The sequence below is a fragment of the Vespula vulgaris genome, chromosome 7 (genome assembly GCF_905475345.1).
Source record: "Vespula vulgaris chromosome 7, iyVesVulg1.1, whole genome shotgun sequence".
NCBI classification, from domain to species: Eukaryota; Metazoa; Arthropoda; class Insecta; order Hymenoptera; family Vespidae; genus Vespula; species Vespula vulgaris.
In genome coordinates this window covers 4,476,939-4,489,288 of record NC_066592.1, presented here as the reverse complement: position 1 = coordinate 4,489,288, position 12,350 = coordinate 4,476,939, and the positions used below count along the sequence as shown (strand labels likewise).

Below are 12,350 nucleotides of genomic sequence, written 5' to 3'. Positions count from 1 at the left end.
CAGGTAGTCTTTCCTTCGTCTTTTTATCTTCTATTTCTTCTTCTTCTTCGGCTTCATCTTCGCCTTCGTCTTCGTCTACTTCTTCTTCTTCTTCGTCTTCGTCTTCGTCTTCGTCTTCTTCTTCTTCTTCTTCTTCTTCTTCTTCTTCTTCTTCTTCTTCTTCTTCTTCTTCCTCTTCTTCGAAGACATTCTCTTAGCAGCTATACCAGCACGCTTTTCGGTCATTGACCGTCAACGTCCGGCGAACGGCCATCGCGAGTGGATTCTCTTTGAAGAGCAAACTGTCGCGGAAAAACTGGGAGAACGAGGAGAGCCGACGTTAAAAAACTTACTCTCCGGATCGACGTGAGGTAATCGCATTTGCCGAGACTCTCATCTCTCGAAAGAGCTCTCTCGTGTATCTCGGAATTTCGCAGCTTTCGATCTTCTATTAGTACTTCTCATCGAAAGTAAATAAATCTCTCTCGTAATTAACTCTCATATATATTTGATATTATAGATAAAAGCAAATAATTAATTTACAAGATCAAATATATATTTATTAATTATTGGATAATATTGTTTAATCTTTTGAACAAGTACTTTTAATTTCTATTAGAATCTTCTGATCTATCATTTCATTATTATAAACTATTTTATAATCCATAGATGTCTTATATCGATCTTTTTCATACATTTAAATATTTATGCTATTTAATAAATATATGTATATATTATTTGTATAAATTAGTGAATTAATATACTTACAGAGAATAAAATATATACACATAGATATATTTAGTTTCTTCAAAAGACGGGAAATTGTTATAACTCGTCCGTTATTCCATGAAGCACTTTTTCGAAGTCGGCATCGAGGTTAATGGAATCCTGGCGTGAAGCCTAGCAATCGATTGATCGAACGATCAATTGATCGGAGTCGAATGTCGATCGAATTGTAAAAAATACTATTATCTATTTCGAATGTAAGAAGGACGTTTGAACGATCGATTTGAGAGAGACAAAAAATAGTCAATTCTCTACCTCACCATTTATATCTACATTATTGAACAATTCGATATATTCAATCTTCTATGTTAATTAATTTCATCTGTTGTATAGAATATTTATTGCTAGATATAGTTTTATAATTATTCGCAATTTATTTATCTGACCTGTTTAAAGAGATAAAATTATACGTAAAACAGGATTTCACATTCGTCCTATACTTATTAACAGTCTATTTATATTATTTATAAATAAAGTTCAATTAAGTTAGACTGTCATCAAGTATTAATCGTCTTTAAAAATAAACATTTACGAATAAAAATAAGAGAAATACTTGTATGTACGCGATAATATATTAATCATACTTATCAGATGTATCATCGTAACCAGTCAAGTGTATAGTGTCTTATTGCTAATATCGTAGATTTATTTCGTTAGAAACCGATGCATTTGGATATTTTTATATCTTTCAATTAATTAATTAATTTATTTATTTATTCATTTATTTTTTATATCATCGAGAGCTCGTTAGTCGACGATCAGTCATCGTACGGTACACGATAAGCAAGCTGGCTCGATCCTCTAGCACTAAATCTACCTATCTAACGTGGATCGTCGGCATAGTTAGGACTCGTTCGGAATTCGATCGACGCACCGTTAGTATTAATAGTTCTGGCACTGCAACTAAAGCAAAAACGGAGAGAGAGAGAGAGAGAGAGAGAGATTAGATAGAAAATGGTTTGCTCGATGAAATATGTTCACGTTGGGAATCATCGTTGATATCCTTTAAAAATCCAAAGTTTTTCTTTTTTCGCAATTCGATATCGCTCGATTTCAAGATCGTTGTCTGATTAAAGGCATGCCAAGAGTTTAATTTAATCCCTTCGGAGTTTTAAGGATCCAAGTGTACTCGTAAAGCTCGTAAATTAGAACCGGTTGCTTGGCCAAGCAACTTCAACTTCGTTGGTTAATGCAAAAAAGCACGAGTATGGACGATTGCTTTTAAATCGAGTATCTTAGAGAAGTTAAATATATACATATGTACATCTATGTACTAAAGAATTTTCTTTCGATTCCCCGAAGCTTTTCTCTCGCGAGAATCGAGCGAACGACGACCTTACTGGGCAATTTGACGCGGCCTAGAATCGCAATAGGACCATCCTGCCTGCCAATTGCGAATGATCTAGTCGTGACACGTCTCACGTTCATTTCGTGCATTGGACAGCATTCAGAATCAACAACCATTTCCATTGAAAATTTTTCTTTTATAAATGACAATCTTAATGAATGTTCATTCAATAAAATGAAAAGCGACAGGAGCCAAAATTAATTATTCTTTTCTATGATAATTAGCAAAAACAAAATGAATAAATTTTAACATGAAATATATCAGAGTATATAAAACAGAGTGTTTTTAAATACTATCGATTAAGCGAAATTTATCAAAAAAAAAACAAAAAAACAAATCTCGAATGGTATCGCATTTCGCTAGTGTATTCGTAAAGGCACATAAATATGTAATAGAAGATAAAAGATAAAGCTACGCAACGGGTGGTACAAAGCAGTTGCACCAGTAGATAACTATAAGAGATACAAGAATGTGAAATATTAAATCATTATAAATGAAAATGAGAGAAAAGACAATTAATATCAAGTTGTATTCGATATTAAAATTAATTTATCTATCAATATCAATTCATAATGACGTTCTAAAAAATAAAATATGGAAAAAAGGAGAAAAAAAAGAGAAAACAAGATATCTAAAGAATAATTCTCGATATGTAGTTATCTAATTGTAAATAAAAATAATTGCAAGAGATCTGTACCTATTATTTTACTTGTATTTCGAATATGCGAAAGTAGAAAAAGTTAAGAAATCGTGTTATATTTAAAAGAATAAATAAACTCGGTCAATTCTAATTACAAGAAGAATGGAAAGTGAGATGTAACGGTAAAGAAAAATGAAGAACCACGTGCATCGATTTTTCACGGAAGCTTAGATCGAAGATATACATAGTACATACATATATACATACATACAAGAACGACCCACTAAACCAGAACACGTTAACCGTGTCAACGACAGAGATTACGCATGCTCGCGTGTTCTCCAAATGCCCTTACACGGCTCGATCGAGCGGAAAAGGGGCGTCGTCGATGATCGATGAGGAAGAGTTAGATACAAACATAGAAAAAGAGAAAGATTGATAGAGATGATATACTCGTATGAAAATGCGAATAACGAAAATGCGAGAACATTTTTAAGGGAGATCGAAATATATACGATTTATAAATTAATCTAAAATTAATAATCAAAATTAAAATTAAATTAAAATTTTTTCTCTCCTCTCTTTCTCTTTTATTTAACAAAAAATTAAAAAATCTACGATGACTAATAATTTTCTTAACTTTCAATGATTATACATATATATATTTATATTTATTTACCATAGCAAAAACTAAATATAATGAAATATATGATGTTATAACGATTTATAATCTGTATGCATAAACGTATATATTCAGCAATAGATAGAGAGAGAGAAAGAAAAGGGAGATGGAAGATGCAACAACGCAAAATGGAAAGTGACGTAATTTTAAATCTCGCGCGATGACGATATTGCGTGACGTGCGCAGAATCCGCGAGTTCAAACAGCTACTCGTTAACACCTGTCTCCATTTAAAAGAGATAGATAGATAGATAGTGATATAGAAAGAGAGAGAAAAAGAGAGAAAGAGAGAGAAGACGCTCACCTCGGGCGAGCACGCGAATGCTTCTAGGTCGTACGCCTCTCCTGACCTTTCACCCAGGATACATAATTGCCCCGAGCAAACACGTTGAAGATGATAAAATGCTGCTGGAATCATCCTTCTCTCTAATTAGTATGTTAAATCGTTTTTTAGAAACAAGATAATCGGATTTAATCGTATAATTAGCGACAGAAACGAACAGCAACTTGAATTTTCCTTGATATTTATCGAAAATATTTATATTAAATGTTACATTGATTATTAATGATTATTTTTATTTATTATGAATTACAAAAAAAATCGCATCATACTATAAAACAAAAACAAAAAATAATAATTGGTCTTAGAAATAGATATGATATATCATTAGTAATATAACTCATTCTGATTATTATACTTCATCGTAATTATTAGAATATTATTATAGTTGCTAAAACAAATGAAATATCTCTTGCACAATTATCGCTAAAATCTTTCAAACAAATCAATAAAATATACAGTAACTTTTAATAATGAGTAACTCTGTGATCTATCTGTGATACGTTCTAAAAATAAATTGAAAGAAAAAGAAAGATATTCTATCTTCTGGCGAGAGAAATTTCAGCCTTGGATTCTCTCCTCTTCCTGATCGATCAAGCGAATCCGATATACCTATCCACGTACTTACTTACATATATATGGTATTCGAGGATAGGAAATACGATAAAAATCCTCAAGATCGAAGGTCACCAAATTGATCGGCGGACAATGAGAAATCGATAAATCGTACTGTCGAGCAGTAGCGCTGCTGGTTGTTGAACGTTTACTTCGGGATTCTCGAAAGGATAAGGCACGTACTTACTTACATGTTACTCCTCCTCCACCACTTCTTTTTATTCCTTTTCGAACTATTGGAATCTCTCGATTTCGCCGGAAATTCTTTCAAGCGGAAATTACACGAGGAATTCAAGCTGCTGAATGGCGATCTTGAGATCGAAGAACGATATATCCCTTTTAAAAGGCTATTTATTCTTTTTTTTTATTAACGATTACATTTCTTTTAATTTTTTTTTTTTTTAGATATATTTATCATAAAGAACCTTTACGCAGAAATATATCTTTGCGAAACATATCAAACGCGATTATCCATTTATAATCGTTTTTTATCGTCATAGATCATTTTTTATGTGACAATAAAATCACGTAAAAATAATCACGTAAGAACAAAATAATTTCGCATCATTAGAATCATCGATTCCATGAAAAAAGTTTAATAAAAAACTAATCCTTGACAATATGTTAATTTTACAAGGTTTTAGATAGTATAATAAATTTTATAAAATTGTTAAACTTCAGATATTTTTTTTGTTTTCTTTTTTGTTTTTGATATGCCGTAATCCTTTATAGTTCTCCTTAAGAGGAGAATCATACGTTCCCCACGGAGATCACCGAAGTTACCGTTAATTCTATCGCTTTTTTTCTTCAGTCGATCAAACCCATTGAATCGAACAAGATACCAACTCTGGTTAATTTATGGTCGCACGATCCTTCCCGCGAAACCTTCATTTTGTGCACATACACTGTGAAACACATAAAATGAAGAAGATGAACAGATGGGAATGCAGATTTATCGTCATTAACGTAATTCAAATAAAACTGAATATGCGTCAGAGATTATAATGAAGCTCTATCTCTCTTTCTCTTTCTTTTTCTCTTTACTTATATCTTCAGACTTTGCAAGTACAACAAATGAATCAGCCCCCTGTCGTCCATTTTTTAAAATCACGGGTTTTATTAGTCATAATTTTAATTTATCGTCTAGAAGCAAACGCAATCACGATAACGCAATTCGAAATGTGACCTATCTTATAAACGTATTTCAAATTAATACATAGCATAGAAATTTTTTATTGTATTCTATGTGGACTCTGAGGATTCACCGAATATAACTTTATAGTTAATAACGATACCGATATATCGATGAGTATCGATACTCGAAAAATAATATTGAATACTTTATTACTATACTATTTATATTTATATATACATATAAAAAAGAATATTGTAAAAAAATATCAAAATTATTTTATAAATATTTTCTATTATTAAAATAATATAAATATACTGTTAGCATTTGATAGGAAATTGATAGAAGTAATTAGCTAAATCTACTTTGGCATCAAGGATATATAAATGAAAAGTAATTTTTGAAAGAAAAATAACATTTCATTATTAATATCATCAATTTACTTACATCGAGACAATCTTATTTCTACGACTCGTTTGCTAATAACGAGCTCGTTTAATAATTTTTCTGAAAAATCCTTCGGTATAGGTAAGAAACCAGTCTACGATAATATTATACATTGTAACTGTTAGAAAGAACTATATTATAGTATTATATTATATATTATAATATTAAGATCCATGATGTTATCATCGAACGACAAATGGAAATACCTTGTCTAGTTGTAATGCAATCAACGAAAATCGTTCTCGCAACACCGAAGAAATCTTCTTTTAGCGCTATCTGATTAAGTCGATCAATTTATATCCCTTATTCTCCCTTCATCCTTTCATATATTATTTTTAATCCTTTTTTGTTGGTTTAAAGTATTACTCGTCTTACTCGATATCATACTATCGCATTAACTAACTCTAATTACACAGTTCATTGCTTTTTTCTAATAGGTCGTCGCTTTAACTAACAGAAAAAAAAAATAATCAAAAGAACTATTATTTCGACATTATAAAAACAATACCAATAATGATACCATAAAATTTTGATAACTTCGTGACCATATTTTTTTAAAATATAATTCGTAACAGAAAAAAGATTACTTCTAAACACACAATATAATAATTATAAATCATCCACTCAATAATTAATTAAACTCTTTTCAATTAAAGATAATAGCAATTTGATATCTATCGATAGCATGTAATCAAACTTAATATTCAACAAAATCTAATCAACAATGTTACGATTGATAACTATAATATATTCTCCATAATATACCCTTTAGGAAACCTATATATATTTATATATTTATCATTACATATCGATACTATTTGTTATCGATATTAAAAATATATTAAAGTTGATACTTATTCATAGTTTGATTTACGGATCGATCAAGTTCATTGTCGAAGAAGTCTCCGTAACTTTTTGCTCTGATATTAACGGAATGGAGTTAAACTCGAGGGGGGCCTTCTCAACCAAAGAGAGAGAAAGAGTTAGAGAGAGAGACAAAGAGAGACAAAGAGACAGACAGAGACAGACAGAGACAGAGATAGAGAAAAAAGAGGAAGAGAGAGAGAGAGACGATCGAAAGGGTAGGGGGTCCGTTGATATAAAGGAGAGAGCCCCGTACTCTGGGGGCCCAGTACCGTTCAAAGATGCAGACTGCCGGGATGCTGCGTGGTACCAGGGCCATCTACTTTCTCGTACTACTCGCGCCTCTCGTTGATCATGCTCGTGAGTAAAAGGATATAATCCCTTGTGAGAATCAGTGACGTGAAGTGAGAACCGTGCTCGAACAACCTTCTTTTGTGATTTTCGCGAATAAATTATTGTCTTGCTTTGTGACGAAAAGAAAGAAAAGAAAAAAGAAAAATAAAAGAAAATAAAATAAAATAAAATAAAACAAATGAAATATTTATTTAGTTTCAGGAAGAATCGTGTGTTAGTTCTTCGCATATGGAATATTATTCGATATAATCGATTTTGTTTTTGTGTTGCATTTGACGTATTCGATAAGTCGTTGTATCTTTTTATAAAAGCACGCAATTTTCACATTTATTTAATAGGAGTCAAAAAATTTTATAAAATTTAATTTGATTAAGAACTTGTCTATGTTTCTATGGCTGATAAATGAAATTATATAAGATTTGCATAAATTTACATTTAGATCGTCTATAAGGAGATTGGCAAAGTGATAAAAAAAATAATTCGAGTTTCGAAAGATCTTCACGACGAAACTGCGTAGATGTTCATTATTTTTTTCTCTGTCAACGTTTCGCCATCTATTCATGCATAATCGTTTTGTAAACAAAACAAAAAAAATACGTAGACTTATCGTATGCGTTATTCAAGATATGTCAACTACTGTGTTTTCATTTGCAAGGTGTTATTCAAGAGAAATCTAATAACTTGTTTAATAAGTAGTTTGCTTCAAATTTACTGTGACAAATGTTACTGTAATAATTATATAATTACGATTTTAATTAATCTTTGATCATTCTTGGATCATTCTCTTTCTATTGATAAAATCACTGATTCGAGATTTACGTAGATATATACGATGATCATAATTTTCAATCGTACGTTCTCTATCTTCGTAGATTCCTATCCTTATCAAATATTGCCCAGTATGCCCGGTTATATACCTGTATACATAAGAAATGGAGATCAACCATTGGAGGAAATAAATCCTGCCCTGGCTGAAGCATTCCACGAACACTCGGGCTTATCCAAGGTATCGACTTACTGCAATATTATGGAACAAAAACTATAAAGCGACAACTAAAATCGTTTAACAAGAAAGTTTGATAAAAAGTAGGCTCGGATGTAATTAATAAAAAAATTAAATAACTTATTACTCATAGATATCGTTTTAGTCTTTACAATAATTCTCATTCGATTGATAAGGTTAAAAAAAAATCTTATAAATATTTTATTTCATTAAATTCATAAACGGTCCATGATAATTAAATATTTTTTACTAATTTTCTATAAAAAAAAATTGAAATATAGATCATTTCATTTGACGCAGAGTATTCGATTGGATCGCAACTATGGTCAGCTCGAATCCACTAAAGAGAGCAGAACCAATTTGGTGGTGGACGAATCGAGAAAAATATATTACCCTGCCCACGCTAGAGAATCCGGAAATTCAATAGCCGGCAATGAAAGGCGCGATGAGGAAGAAACACACGTTGGAAAAAGTCCAGAGCTTGTTCAAGTACCAAAACTCATTTCCCTTTACGAATTGCACGAAAAGTTGAAAAAGACACAGGAGGAGGATCCATTGAAAGCTGGTTTCGCTTTAAGGGAATCTCTGACCAAAGTAATTTTAACTGAATATTTATGAATATCCGTAGAAATTTTTAAATAGTACCTTTAACAATTTCATCGTCATATTGAAATAATTAAAGAAAGAGAAGAATATTATATTTTATAACGAGCTAATAATATGAGAAAGATATTAAAATTTAATTTAATTTCTTTCAAAAATCTCGAAAATCAAATTTCACTAATGAACATAATGGCAAATTCATTTGTCATATATTCAATGTATACAAATATTATTAGCAAATATTATTTTTCAATATGTACTCTATAGAGAATTCTTATCATATGTCATTTTTATTTGCAGGTGTATATATCAATGATTGTAATGTAGTTCAATTTTCTCTTTTTTTTTATATAATTAGCAGATAAATGTTTTGATATATTCAAAATTATCTTGACGTTGAATGTGTTAAGGGATCCGTTGCATGAGTCATTATACTTAGTGAAATCCTTAAAATTAAAAATAAAGATTACTTTACGCGATGTTTTCAAATGACGAATAAATACTACGACGTTTCTTTACAAAATGACCATTAATTATTTCTATACATCGAATCTTCGATTGATTTACGTTACGCGTATATCATACGTATACGCATAAATATCTATAGATTCTTATCTGTTCGTACAATTGTTGATTGAACAGATAAAAGAAGCATACTCAATGTCACGTGTTGTATCTCGATAATTTCTCTTATTCGTGTCATGTTACAAGAGAATTAAACAGCTCGAAAGATTTTATTCCTTGATTTAACGGTGAATCAACAAATCATAGTAATCTCGTCGTAAATCATCCTGATCAATACAAATCGGTCCAACTACGTTCGATAACCGTCTTACATGATTGAACATAAATTTGGATTCGAGAGATCTCAATGATGTCATATTTTTAAAAAATCTAAATTGACATATTTGACGAATGTTCTCGTTTAACTCATCATTTCAAATAATCTCGTTCTTCTTTTTTCAACGATTCAAACAAATTGTATCTCTCTTTTTTTTTTTTTTGGTTTGATAGGTCAGTCCGATCTTATCGACGGAGAAAAAAGAAGATTCACAGAAATTGTCGCAAGAGATCGAGAAAGAGGAAACGAAACCAAACGATTTGTATGATCCTAATCCAAATTATCCTGAACTACCTGCTGAGATCGGGCACAATCGTGATACTCCGCAGGACTTCGTGTCTGTGATAGGACTAGAAGCACTGACCGAGCAACCGAACGTTCGCCAATACAAGGATCTCTCGCATCTTACGGACGAGAAAAACGCGGTCGACGATAAAAACAAGAAGGAGGAGGAACCGGTTAAGGAGCAACGTCCTTCGGATATTTTGTCGAACGTGCAGAAACTTTCGCCGATCGCGCCACCGGAAGCTTATGCGAGCCAAAAGTCTAACGAGAAAGCAGAAAGCAAAACTGAGAGTATAACAGGAACAACATCCACGCAAGAGCCTACTTCTCTTCTCTATAAAGATTTATCTCATCTCTCTAATAATCAAAAGGTGATCGAATCCTCCGATAAGAAGGAAGAAGAAACTTCATCGGACGCCGACAAGGATATAGGTACTTATTTCAAAGTATAATTATTGAATATTAATAATTTATAAGCACTACAAAATTTTATATAAAATGATTTACATATATATATGTATATTGGTTCATATAAATTTTTTCTCTCGAACAGTAATAAAGGTAACAGCGAAAGAAGAGAATCCAACAAATGTTTTTAAACTTTCGCCAATCGCTCCACCAGAAGCATATGAATCAGAAGAGAAACTAACGAAAGACAAAATTGAAGAGAAACCAATCAATACGTCGCTTCTCCATCTACCGATTCAACAGCCGGTAGTTCATCTTTACAAAGATCTTTCTCATCTTTCAGACGATCAAGGAAAAGCGACTACCGAAAAAGAGAATGAGGAAACACCGATAAAGGTGGTATCTCCTTTGAAAGTTCCAACTAACGTTTTCAAACTTTCACCTATTGCACCACCAGAAGAATATTCGAAGAAAGAAGATCAAGAAGGTGTTCCTAGTTCAATACTCATGCGAGAAATCGTTCAGGACGATAAGAAAACATCTCACTGAACGTAACGACGACGTATCGACGTAATCTCAAAGGAAAGAGATTATTATAATACTTTCGTCTGATTGACTGAGAATTCCTTTATCGATCATATTTGATATCTCGACGATCGATTAGAGATTCTCTCGTTTTACGATTTTAAAATGTAGGATGACATTTACGTAAAAGAAAAATTGGATCTTTATTTCTAAGAAAGAGAGGATAAATACGTAATGTTGATCCTTTATGATATACCTATTTCGCTCGATTAACGTTGTTCCGACTTTTTTTCAAGCTTATAGAAAGCACGAAGAAATATTGTAAATTTTTTGGAAGATCAATCTTCGATCTCTCTTCGTCGGTAACGTTGGTTTGAGCGGATGAATAGAGAGAATTTCGAAACTTGATTTATAATAAAACTTTTGAAGACTTTAACTACAGTTTTTTTTAAATGCCTATTATCTATAATAATAAAAATATTTTCATTACCTTTACACAGAGAAGATTGAAATACGTAAATATTTTTAACAATTTTCTTAACAACTATTCACACACATATGACTCAAAGTTTTTATTTACTCTCTAAACTCGATAAGCATATATAAGTGCAAAAGTAAATCTATAATGAATGAATTGTCCTATCGAAAAAGACACAAGATAGAAAAAAAACAACACGCATGAACAGACATTTTAATGTGAGATTTTATTAATACAATAGACGCGATATATATATATCTTATTATCTAAAGAAAATATTCACTGTGTATAAAAGTCTCAACTTTCGTTATCTCCATCTTATGGTTTTTTTCGTATCCTATAATTATCCTCACCATTTTTTAAAACGAGCGTGACCGGAAGTTTTTTGGCGTGTACCGTTTTGGGTGGCTTCGAGACAGCAACGTTCAAATGCTGTGACGTTTCCTCGTCCACGTTTATATCAAAGTAAGGTCTACGATCCTCGAGAAATCTTTCGCTGGTAAGAACGAAGATCTTGTCGTGAAATTTACAAGCATAGGCCGGTAATTTTTTTCCAGCTTCCGGTACGTAAACATCTTGAATAACATTGCAACGACAATTTGCTCGGGTCTGATCAGATAATCCAGATTCCTGTTCCTTTTTTATTTCGAAATTCGATTGATACTTTTGATTCTTCTTATCGAATAAATCCTTTATCGACGATTTTCTCCAAGTTCTCGAGTCATGATTATCGTCGACTTGAATTTTTGCTATTCTGGATAAAACAGATACGAGACAACGATATCGATCCTTTACACTTGAACACAAATCAGTTTTCGTGTTCAAACTGAAATTCTTCGACGAGTGATTAGTCGGTGAATCGTCAATGATCGAAGAACGTGAGATAACTTCCAACGATGTAGTTGTATCTTCCTCTTCTTTCGTCGTTAGCTCCATCCTTGGATCTTTTTCTTCGATCAACTTGCCACTGATATTAAAGACGAGACACGTCAACGTGACGAATAAAATAACGCGATACATA

The 12,350-nt window shown here is 31.9% G+C and overlaps 2 protein-coding genes across 2 annotated transcripts; one reads left to right on the top strand and one right to left on the bottom strand.

Moving 5' to 3' along the window:
* The first annotated feature begins 7,050 nt into the window (after window positions 1-7,050).
* On the top strand, window positions 7,051-11,287 carry LOC127064973 (uncharacterized). The gene is made up of 5 exons (XM_050996701.1): window positions 7,051-7,192; window positions 8,059-8,192; window positions 8,490-8,783; window positions 9,807-10,350; window positions 10,472-11,287. The coding sequence occupies exons 1-5, from the start codon at window positions 7,114-7,116 to the stop codon at window positions 10,873-10,875; spliced, it is 1,455 nt and encodes a 484-aa protein (XP_050852658.1). The 5' UTR covers window positions 7,051-7,113; the 3' UTR covers window positions 10,876-11,287.
* A 249-nt stretch (window positions 11,288-11,536) lies between these two features.
* LOC127065142 (uncharacterized) lies at window positions 11,537-12,349 on the bottom strand. Its single transcript, XM_050997082.1, has one exon. The coding sequence runs from the start codon at window positions 12,347-12,349 to the stop codon at window positions 11,648-11,650; it is 702 nt and encodes a 233-aa protein (XP_050853039.1). The 3' UTR covers window positions 11,537-11,647.
* Window position 12,350: the final 1 nt, after the last annotated feature.

Excerpts from the sequence above, each read along its gene's own strand:
- LOC127064973 (XM_050996701.1), top strand. The coding sequence starts at position 7,114 with ATGCAGACTGCCGGGATGCTGCGTGGTACCAGGGCCATCTACTTTCTC. Across the intron at positions 8,784-9,806 it reads TAAGGGAATCTCTGACCAAA|GTCAGTCCGATCTTATCGAC; the intron begins GTAATTTTAACT and ends TTGGTTTGATAG. Across the intron at positions 10,351-10,471 it reads GGACGCCGACAAGGATATAG|TAATAAAGGTAACAGCGAAA; the intron begins GTACTTATTTCA and ends TCTCTCGAACAG.
- LOC127065142 (XM_050997082.1), bottom strand. The coding sequence starts at position 12,349 with ATGTATCGCGTTATTTTATTCGTCACGTTGACGTGTCTCGTCTTTAAT.